General features: G+C 37.1%; 1 protein-coding gene across 1 annotated transcript in view; it reads left to right on the forward strand.

Annotated features, from left to right (window-relative positions):
- The window catches only part of ZNF385D (zinc finger protein 385D), a 261877-nt gene that overhangs the window by 169052 nt on the left and 80511 nt on the right, over window positions 1–12314 (forward strand). Inside the window, exon 4 of the mRNA XM_054991692.1 lies at window positions 5772–5934. Within this exon, the coding sequence (XP_054847667.1) occupies window positions 5772–5934 (163 nt within the window). The remainder of the gene's footprint in view (window positions 1–5771; window positions 5935–12314) is intronic.

A 12314-nucleotide genomic window follows, 5' to 3' on the forward strand; every position in this document is an offset into this window, starting at 1 on the left:
ATTTGCTTGGGTTAGTAGCGTTCTTGAAGCTTTATAAGAAATGTGAGTGGGAGAATGCCACTCGCTACTAATATATAGTAGTCTAAAACGGGATGGAGTAAAGGATCTGTTATATTAAGCTTATACATGCAATATTGAGACTAACAAAGCTTGGTTACTTACTTACATATGTGCGCGCGCACGTAATGTGAAACCAAATGTAACTGTTAACTTTAAAGTCTGGGGAATGTGTGTTAAACTGGGCAGGGGGAAAGACCAGAAGGGACAACATTCTGCATCTTGCTAATTGAATAAGAGTTTGCTTCTCTCACAAGGCATTTATTCTCCATAGAAAAGGTGGCAAGTGAGGGTGTGTGTGCGTGTTAAGAAATTCTGATACTGGGAAAGTCTGGGTTTTATCTGCATGATTCATTTCATCCCCCGCCTTTGAATGGTTCGTTATACAGTGAATATCTGACAAAGGATGGTAATTTTTTATGTGTTTCTAAAATGGCTAAATCTAAGTTAGTTAAATTGCATTCTTATCAAGTTGGCTTGTCAGTACTTAGCTGTTCATGGCAAACTAGCAGAGTAGCATAGATTTGTGCTGCTGTGTAAGCATATCAATTTGGTCCTACATACACCATGATATTGTGCTGATGAAATGGCCATATTGGGCTGGATCCAGACCAACATTCCCGCATGTGCAAGGGTTTCTTTCCATGGAGCATGATTTTCCTGCCTCCCTCCTTCATGGCAGCCTGAAATACCTCCAAATGGAATGGCGACCCTCACCCCGCCCGAATACAATTTAAGGTGGTATTTCAGGTTGCTGTGAAGGGAGTGTCAGGAAAATCATCCAAGTGTATGACTTCATCAGAAAATTATCTTGCCAGCATACAAATGTACAGGCTCAAGCCATAGGTCCATTAGTCTTCTTGATAAGTAACTTGATTTCTCTTTCGCCTTGTAGTTTGATAAAACTGTGACACTCTGAATCTTGAATAGTCTTTCTCAAAAAAGCTTAGCCAGAAATAAGATATTCTTTCTTTTTTGTATCTTCAAATTTTGAACCAATGTGATAACAGCTAGTTATGCACATCTGTAGTTAGTTTCATCTCTTGAGGCAGATTCTTCCTATAATTCCAGCATTACATATACAGACTCCAATATTATCCACTAATATGGTAGTGTTGTTTTCTGAAAGTAATGTGACAATTGGTCATGTGTTGCTCCTCCTTGATAGGGTTGCCAGCTCATGCTTGGGAAATCTGGAGATTTGGGGGTAGCCTGAAGTAAGTGGGGATTGGAGAGGGAGGGGGGTATAATTCCACAGATTCCACCAAAGTGGCTATTTTCTCCAGGAAAACTTATCTCTGTCAGTTGGAGATCAGTAGTAATTCCAGGAGATCTCCAGCTGGCAACCCTTTTCCTTGATCTCTTGTTTGGCATAACTGTCTAGCAAATCAAAGAATACAGTTTTCTTTGTATTATTGTGTAATGCCACACACAACTTGCAAGCATAGTTTCCAAGTTTGTCCTTGAATAATTGTACACATACATGAATACATAAAATGGGAACATAAAATATATACATAAAGGGTACACACACATACACACTTAATACATTTTAATATTATTTCCATGGAATTGTTGCTTACAGATTTATTGATTAATCGTAGGGTCTGACCAGACTGCAGGCTGTCTAGCCCTATCAAAAACAACAACAAAAGCAAAACAAAAAAAAGCCATCCAGTGGTTTATTTCAGATGTTGGTGTACAAGATTCAGAAACTAGATGTACTTTTCAAAAATATGTGCAAGAATACAAGGCTTTTGAGACACATGCAAATTGTACAGAACATTGGATAAGTACTCCTTAGGGGAGCTGCAAGCAGCCAGATAAGATAAGAGTGAATGAGCCTTAATGCTGTATGGAAGCCCAAGATACCCTTTGCAGAAACCTGGGATTAGGAATGATGCTTGTGGGTTTTTTTTCCCAAGTAGTTGAGTGGTTGGTTCCTTGTGTTGTATCTTAGGGCCTTATTTAAATATGGCACTGGTTGGTATGACAAAAGAACTCCTCTGTGCAACTTTGCACTCATGTAACATCTCATTTAAACTGGGCTGCTACTCATGTAAACCAGTTATGATGACTACCTAACTACCATACAAACCATCAGGGTTGCGGAGTCGACCTCTGATATGCACTTGTAGCTGCTTTGTACAGGTAGCAATACAGTAATGATAAAATGTGCATGAGTGCAAAATCCGGTGGAGTAAATGCTTTTGCCTTACCATACTCATATTAGGGAAAGCAGCCAAGTTCAGGCTATTACTGGCCAGCTTTAAAACAATGTCTTTCTCTTTCAAACCAATAAAAAACATTTTATCCAACCTGAAAACATTTTATCCAACCTGGAGACAAGAAATATGTCTATGTGCCTGGTTATGCAACTAATAGGCTGAGAAAACGGAATCCTGATACTTGTCCAGTTTAACTGCGAGTATGTGATCCTTCTGCTTTTTATTAGCAGAGTGTTAGTAATCTTTGAGCAATGGATGGTGCTCCAGTGTGTATGGACAGCAAACCAGAAAGAATTCTGAAAATAAATTGTATATGTTGAGTCCTCCCCTCCCCATTTCCTTGTTAGACCTGTGATGAGCAGATATCCATAAATTAAATGTGTTCTAGACATAATTATAAAAGTTCTCATATAGATTAGCCAATAAATTGACACACTATTAGGGTTTTCTTTTTTACACAACAAAAAACTCTTGCATAACATAGTCCAACGCTCTGTAACAGATTGATAAAAATGATTTTTAATTCTCTGTTACAGCCTCCCTTCCCCAATTTTTATACCACTATTTTCTTAAGGAATGTCACAATATGTATGATTCCTTCCTAACCCCAGATAAAATGGTGCAATCAGTCATTCAGTCTCTTTTCACAGTTCTGCATCATGGTTTCTACTCAAGTTCAGGCTGTGGCTCCTTTTTTTTTTCTTTTTCTGCATGACATTCTGGCATAATTACATTTTTTTCTGTCCAATTTCAGCCTTTATGCTTCATGGAGATGCCATTGTATGGGCAATGTACTTTTTTGAGTAACTCTTTAACTCTATAAAGAAATGGTTTAGCAAAGTACTAGTACGATATATTATATACATGTAAAAATGTTTAGAAATGCCTTTCCATTATTCTGTCCATCTCTGAACAACTTACCTTATTGGAAAAGACAATGACAGATTTTTGGAATTTTCCAGTTCAGCTCTAAAGATTCAGGAAGGGATCCCTAGTGTAGTCTAATTTAGAAGTGGTTGAACTGTTGGTGAGCAATCTGTCTTTTCCACATAGAAGTACTATTAAACTGCCAACCTTTGTTAACTTGAAACAACCTTAAATGGCTTCATATCCAATGGAAAATAGAGTTTTACATCCTTTAATTTTGAAAACTATTTTAAAAGCCTCTGTGAGTAGACAAGAAGGGAATGTGTGAGTATTTTATGGAAAGTTTGCAATTCATAGTAGCAACCATTTTGTCTAGTCATTATAGATCAGAAGAAGAAATTATTATAAATACCCTTGGAGGTCCTTGTCATTTTTCTTTATATTGCTGTTTGTGTGCACCTCCCAGTAAGGGAGGTGTGTGTTTCTTTGTCAGAATTAAAATGCTATGATTGGTCTAAGAAGGTACTTGTGAAGAACTTGAAAGAAGAGATTAGATTGACATTGTTACTTACACAAACAGAAACACATCTTTATAGAAAATTTTGATTTGCAATATTAAAATGTTGCATTAGTAAAGAGGAACTTCCAAAAAAATGTTGGACCACACTTGGCAATGATGACATAAATGTGTAAAAGATGCTGTCATTTTATTGTCATCCTAACCTAACACTGGTCTTTCTATTAAATAGTAATTAACCTCTCTTAACTGTTCACATTTAGCTTACAGTATGTCTCTTAATGTTATGTGTTGTTTGAAAAGTTGTAAAGATGCATGATTGTGCTATTTCTGTTCAACTTGTTTCTGATTAATATCTTCACTGTCCAGTGTTCTTTCAATAAGGGTACCGACCACCACCTAAGATGTTTCTGAAAGAAACAAAAATTGTACATTTGGCTATTAATATCAGTTGAAATTTTTTCCATTCTGAAACAAAGCAAGTTTGGGAGATGTTTTACATGGAAATAAAGTACGCACACACCTAGCTTTTCCCTTTCGCAAAGTTAGCTACTACTTTAAAAGAATCATTGAGTGCTAAAAGGTGTTTTCCAGTTTGCACCTTGCAGATCAACACTAGTAAACAGAAAGAAAACTGCAGGGATAGGAGCAATGATTGTGCCATGGTCCCAAACCGGTGAGGGTAGTAATGTGTGATAAGGTTGTCCTTTCCTCTTTAATTTTAGGAATTCTCCACAAACGTAGTTGATGCTGCCTCCTAGAGATGACAAAGAGTCATCTCTGTTCATGGGGAAAATGTCAATCGGTCCACTTATTGTGAGCACTGAATCCTTTATATTATAGTATTGGTTTGATAAAACGTGGACATTGTGATTCTACTAAGCAAAATGCTAACAATTACCATTATACGATGAACAATTGTATATTGAGAAGACCCCCCCAAATGTGCAATTTGACTCTGTGTGCCCAGTACACAAGCACACATTGTAAATGTATGCATGCATACCTTACGAAGATCCTTCCAGCAATGACTTAGCCCACATGATGTCCAGGACACGGAAACAAGTTTTGATTTTACCCCAACAGTGTCTCCTGTACTGTGCTTTTTTCTTGGGCATTAATGGCACCCTTTTGTTCATTTTTGTAGGATAGGGTAAAGGGATTTTGCATCTTTGGGGATGCAAATGAAACCTGTTCCCTGAAACTAGTGATTCCTGGCCCTGAGAATTAAGTATGCTCCCATCTGCATAGTCCCATCTGTTAAGTCCATCCTATAGTGAAAGAATGGTAGAACTGACCTTTATATGTTTAGAGAATATCCATATAATAGCTTACAATAGAATAGCTCACAATAGAGGGACTATTTGAACAATTAATCAAGACGAGTTTTAAGCGGTCACAAAGTATGAAGTTTAAAAGTTCTGTAGTATTAATGCTTAAGGATCTATTCTTTTTTACATTATTGAAGCGTAACACATCACTCAGGAAAATAAATTCACATGTATTAAGCGTATTCGCTTCCACTCTCTATATGTGAAGTGGTCGGGTGCATTTGTTTCATTCTGATGTTGACTTGCTGATGACTTCTGAGGATACAAATTAACTTCACCAAAAGGCCTTAACATCCGGGAAGGTTCTAAGCTTCATCATTAAACTTCAAAACAGTGGCTCTAACTTTGAATTGTGCCAAATGGCCTTTAGTAGTGGTTATGTTTTGCAAATAGACACTATTTAACTCTTTATTTATTGGCATCTTCTTGAAACATTCTTGATCCTGAAGTTAATATTAACAGTCTGCCTTAATTTATATTACTTCAAAGAAAAGCTATTTTTGTTTCTTCCCTGCAGAGGAAAATCTTTAATTGCCAAAACTACAAAATTTTTGTTAGATGAAAAAGTAAGAAAGCCCTTACAGGTGGTGCAGGGATACAATATTTTAAGTGTCCAAAATATAATTATTAAAACAGTTCCGCAGTTTGGTCACTGCCTTGGTACAGAGCACGGTACCCATTATTGAAAGGTGGTCTGTATTTGTACTAATACAGAGAATGCTGGTTTAGAAATGAGCCTGATTGCATGGTTCATTTTGTTCTCCTTTGTAGAGCCAGGCTGCGGCCCACTACAAAGGCACTAAACATGCCAAGAAGCTCAAAGCACTGGAAGCCATGAAAAATAAGCAGAAATCTGTAACTACCAAGGACTCCGCAAAGACTACCTTCACTTCCATCACTACCAATACCATCAATACCAGCTCTGACAAAACAGGTTAAGCGATGATCTCTGTTGTGGTTTTATTTTTTTTAATTATTATTTTATTTTCCTTGTTTACCACCATGTCCGTTCGGTTATGTGCTTGCCACATTGATTCATGCTTGATCCATCATTCTATGTAATATTGATTTCTCTCTTCTTTGCAGTACACTTTGTGAGAATAAGGTAATCATAACCGGCTGAGGAACTGATTCCTCTTGTGCACAAAAGATGTTTGTTGTCATTTCAGGCATGAATGCATACATGTAAGATGAGTAATATTTATGGCAAGCAAACACTTAAATAGAAACTGGCCCTGAAAGTTCTATGCAGTGAGCATCCACGCAGCTGTCTTATGACACAGTTTATTACAGAAACACAGCAAATAGCACTCATTGAAAGGCTGGAATGGAAGCCTCTAATAATAGCATTGTTCATCAGAACTTTATTGTTGTAAATTTTATGGGCTGTTTTATTATTTCAAATGGATGTTGCATGGTTTTAAGTTGGGTAATAGCTACATACCTTCCCCCCACCCCCAACTACTCATACACAGGTAAGTGTGGCTATTATTCTGCTTGCATTATGCTTTAGATTGAGGGGAAAATCTATTAAATTGTAGACTGAGAACATAATCGAACTCATTGTAGGCAGATGGTAAAAGGTGATGAGGTTTGAGTAACCTGGCATTTAAAATCTGAGCCATCATCCAGAAAGCTTCAAAGGCAAATGGTTTCAGTAACTTACATTAAATAATTGATCTTGTCGCTTTCTACAGTGTGTGTTTGTACCATGCAAAACCATGACAGCCAGGCTTAAAAAGATCTGAGGGAAAGTATGACACAAAATGAGGAGTTGTTTGTTTCTTCTGAAAGTCAGGGGTCATTTGTTACAAAAGTCTTCTCTACACTTCAGTTTAACATAGCTCAAAGTTGCATGGCATGGTGTTGCAGGATTTACTCTGCCTTTGTATTTAACGATCTTTTCTTCTAATGCAGTTTATGCTGCAGTGGACTACCACTTGCCAAAAAGACAGCCCTTGGGCTTGAGTATATGGCTTTCCTATTTACTAAACCATTGAAGAGGGTTGTTTGTCTAATATCTATCACAGTAAATTATTGCCACCCAAAGATCCTTTCTTATTTTATTAGTACATCATACAAGTGCCACTTTTAAAATACAGTGCTTTTACCACTGCCACTCTTACCCTGGCATGATTTGAAGCTTAGAGAGAGTGATTTGTCCAATGCCATCTTAGTGACACTATAGCACTAGCTAAATTTGAAAGATTCTGTAACACAGATCATGGGGCTGAGAACTTGTACAGTTGTGCCAACAATGTAAACCTCAGAAATAAGGACCCAAAGAAACAATAACTAAGTGGTACGTCAGTTCACCCAAATCAGTTAGCTTTGTGCTACATGGAATGCATAAGAAATGACAGACAATGCAATGGAATCACCTGGAGCCATTTGCTGTGCAGCAACCAGCAACCACCATTTTGTGGTCTGGATTGCACGGGCTGATGTGTGGAAAGCCCCAGCATTTCATAGAACTGGATGTCTTTGAATTCCCAGGTATTCTTGCTGTTGATGACATTGACATTGATCAGCTACTGGTTAGCTCAGCTTTAACAGTGACTGTGACACTGGAGAGTATCGATTTTCTACATGGGAGAAGGAGAATCAAAGCCCTGATTAAATCCTTAAAGCGGCGACCATGACTAAGAAACCAAATATATCACATCGAGCTGTCCTGAGGACAGCTAACTAAAGAACTATAAAACATTGTCCAATTAACAGAATTATCGAAAGACTGGGTAATATTAAATTGGTTGTGCAGAGAAGTTCAACATTTTCATGGTCAATTCACATTGACTTGAATGTACAGAAATTACTGATTTGGAATATTTGGCTTGGGGGGCAAAGATAATTTGGGTCATCACCTTTGTAATATGTAAATGTTTAAAAAGTTCTTTGTACTTGATATGTCAGGAGTCAGGACCCAAAGTACTAAAGTATGGCACTGTTTCTACACAAATCTGATCTCCTCCATCTGTAAGAAATGTGTTGATTGCATACTTTAAATATATAGTTACAAATAGTAACATGCTTTTGATACTTTTAGGTGGGTAGCTATGTTTGTCTGTAGCAGAAGAGCAAGATTCAGGTCCAGTAGTATCTGATGAAGAGAGTGACTCTCAAAAGCTCACGCCCTGGAAATCTAGTTAGTCTTGAAGGTGCTGCTAGACCCAAATCTTGCTCTTCAGTGTGCTTTTGGGTAGTGTTCATGCAGAAGTCAAAACTGTATCTGACTCAAAGGATGAATAATTAGGAATTCATTTTGTTTGCATTTCTTTGGGAGAATTGTGACAGAGCTTGGCTGGCATGCAAAAAGACCCTTTCTAAAACACTGGAATGGAGTATTCTGATGTCACCTTGGATGTGATTCATCCCCTGGCAAACACAGGATTCCGCTTGCTTTTCTTGGCATTCTTGGTACTTTCTTCTCGGATATTCAATTTTAATAAAAGGGATCAAATAGAATGTCTGTCTAAGGGATATGTAAATTGCTCCCCTTGTCTTACTCTATAGGATACTACATTTCTGGTCTTAGCATCCTGGAAATTCATGGAAGGCTTAGTTTACGACATGCCTGTACTCCTTCACCCCTGCAGTTGTTCCTGGTTTTGATCCAGGAACAAATGAGAAGAACTATTAGAAATGGTTATGATTTGAAAGCATTGGCCCCATCACACAGTGCAACCCAGTATCAGCCATACATCAGGCAAGTCATTGAGCTCATTTGTGGGTGTGCTAGAATTCTGGGATATTGAAACACATAGGATCTTTGACACCAGAGGGGCGAGCAGAAAGGGGCCACTCACAGATGGAAAGTATAAAGTGCCTAGATAGGGCTGTTGCCTTAAAGCATTTGTGTTTTGGTAATATGTAGAAGTTCTTCCTGATGAGTTGGTTCTTATGAAGATAGCTGCATTATGTATTTTATGCTGTCCAACCTCTGATTTTAACAACAGTCCATACAGATTTTATAGTTTCACAATTACTCATGGATTCAGTTGCTAACTTAGGCGGCAAGCAAGCATTATCCAGACAACATAGTTTGGAAGTCCGTAGTATGCTAAAGGTGTTAAATGCTGACTACGCTAGTAATTATAGAGCAGCATATAAAACAACAGTAAGTGTTTTGCGTTAGGGGTTTTTTGCCACTGCTTTATAATATTTTTTTAAAAATAGTCTCACACTAGACCACTGGCAATGCTAATTTTTATACATTAAATAAATTAGCTTGTGCCAAAGATGAATGGTAGATTTATCTCTGGGAAATGTGCCAATGTCAGTGATGTAAGGAATGCATTTTTAAAAGCACACCATAGTACAATGATGGTGATTTTGTAAGTCCTTTTGATGACTAGAGTGGTGCTGCATTTTCATGTCATTTGGAACAATGAAACTTTTCAAAGCTTCTGGTTGGTTTTAAAGCTTTCCAAATGGTTCCTTAAAATATTTAAAATGGTGTAAAAGCTGTGTGCAGTGTTTCATTACTATAGCAAAGGAAAAATAACTCTTGATTTATTTTAGTAACTTTCTTTACAAAACAAGTATGTGTTTTTTATACAAGCATACTGGAGACATTCAGGACAGGCCATAACTCAATGGCGCAACAAATACATTGGATACATGAGTCCCAGATGCAGCTTCAATTCCTGGCATCTCCAGCTAAAAAACAACAAGAAGATGCAGGTCTGGGGAATGAAGCTTTCACACCAGGAGTGTCAGTCATCAGATAGACTTTGCCTATCATTGCTCTGATTTACTATAAAGTACATCCCCATTCAGCTTTCAGTTGACTTCAATACACAACACATTCAACACTGATTTAAATTCATGTTTGTACTGTTTAGTTTTTAGTGCTTCGTGTTATGAGTGTCCAAAACTGTTGTGGAAAGTGCCATGGAAAACAAAGATTTTGTGTTGAGCCAAGAGAATAAGTTGTGAATGGGGAGGATCCTCCCTGCTTAGTCCAGTCACTTTCTCTCAGACCTTCATCTGTAAAATCGGATATCTTTCCACTTCAGGGGGGAAGAAGAAGAATCTTTATAACAGCTTTGTAAAACTACGTCCAAAAGATTAATTTGTGAATTGTGAGAGAAGGTCATATTGTCACTGTGTCACCTCACCTACAAACATTGGTTAAATGGTGGATAAGATCATCAGCAACAGAATGTTGGTCAATATCTTGGCTGACTAGTTCATTGTCCTTTCTATATCTCTTAGAAAATTTTCAGTGTCTAGTAAGGAAGATTATGAAAAAGACTCCTCAATGTGCAACCTAAAGCAAGAAATGGAGCTATTTCTTATGTCTATACCATTAGAATTTTGGCAGAGAATTATTCCAGCTGGGAGCTGTAGGCAAACCGGAGGTGGTCTGGAGCAGTAACAGAACACCAGTTGCTTCGGAAAATTAACATCTCCCAGGGTATATTCACATGGTACTTTTTAAAAAGCACTTCTAATTGTAGCTCTTGGTTTTATTTTAACATTTCAGTCCTGTGTTTACATGAAGTAAGTTCTACTGAGTTTAAGGCTACATAATCCTACCACTCCATGTTTAGATGCTGTGATGGAGCAAAACTAATTCAACACTTAGCCTTAAAGTGCCATGAGGAGAATGTCCCACCAAAAATTCTTTGAGCAATTCACCTTTATTTGCCATGCCCTTGAGTTTCACGGAAATCCCTAGCTCTCAGAGGAAATCTACTTAAAGTACTTTATATAATCACACCTTGCTTTTAGCCTAGGGCATGATCCCATTAAAGCTAAGCGTTCTAAATTACATGTGTTGCTTTTACTTGGTGGGAGATAGTGTTGCTGACCTCCAGATGAGGCCTAGAAATCTCCTGGAATAACAGAACTCCACACAGCAGATATCCAGTTTACCTGGAAAAAATTGCTGCATTGAAGGGGGACTCTATGGTATTTTACTCCACCAAGGTCCCTCCACTCTCTAACCGTGCCCTCCCCAGGCTCTACCATGAAATTTCTTGGAATTCCCAAACTGAAGTTGGCAACCCTGGTGGTACTAGAGTTAAGGAGCTTGCTAGCCTTCATTTCTATTTCTGTAGACTTTTTAAAAAATTCCATAAGGCTTTTAGAAGAGCTATAAGTAGATGGCTGTGTTTAAATTAAAATTTGCATAAGATGTTTTGTTGCTTATGGTTGCTTTTCTCGTTACTTATGTTTTCTTTAATATTTGTTCTTATCATTTTGTACACCACTTTTTGCATTTTATGGATGGAAAAGTGATGTAAATTTTTTAAAAGAAATGTAAATGAGATAGATTTACTTCTGTGCTTTAACATTCCTATTTAAATGACTAGGATTTAAAAGTACTTAATGTTGACTGGAGTTCTCCATGATACTTTATTCATTTTTATATTTATATTATTTATAGCCCGCCTTTATCATTGAAACTCAAGGTAAATTACACAATGTAAGTCAGTGCACTCAATAAAATAAGACTTCTGAATAAGTGAAACAATAGGACTAGGATTACAGAAATCTGTCAACAAAGCATAAAGATTAAACATTATATGTTAACAAAAAGTGGAATTACATAGTGGGATTAAGATAATACATACAGCAAACCTATTTACTATTTAGAGTAGTGTAGTTTCAGTACCATTCCCTTTATTAAAACACTTTCCTGAACCATCACATGTAGTCCTAATGGCTTTATAAAAATGCTATCCTTTAAAAAAATTATTCCAGTTAATAAACTGGATTACTACTACTACTACTACTACTACTACTACTACTACTACTACTACTACTACTACTACTACTACTAATAATAATAATAATAATAATAATAATAATAAACAACTCAAAAATATATGACATAGACTGCAGTCATCTAAATCATTCCTCTACAGTCCTCCACTACTGCATTCCTCTACAATAATCTAAATCATACCTAAACCCTAAACACAATAAATCATACAAAAATCCATAATAGATAAACTACTATCATTTAAATGATATAATCATCAGTTAAATCATATATCTGTATAGAACTTGCTTATATATGTTCTTCATTTTTCAATTCTATTCAATCTGTTTTACATAGTTTGTGGAGTGTTGGAAGAGTGGAGGACCTTCTTGACCTTCTCAGGCAGGACATCCCATTAGGCGGGGTCTACAGCAAAAGAATGTACATGTTGAGGTAGTTGTTGATCTCATACATTTGCAGGGTGGTACCTCCAAACAGGTGTGATGGGTTGGGCAAGCTGTCATGGCCAAAAATTGGTGGAGAGGCAATCCTGCAGATATGAGGAGCCAAGGCCATGAAGGGCTTTGATATGTGATAGCCAG

This window comes from Eublepharis macularius, chromosome 11 (assembly GCF_028583425.1).
Source record: "Eublepharis macularius isolate TG4126 chromosome 11, MPM_Emac_v1.0, whole genome shotgun sequence".
NCBI lineage: Eukaryota > Metazoa > Chordata > Lepidosauria > Squamata > Eublepharidae > Eublepharis > Eublepharis macularius.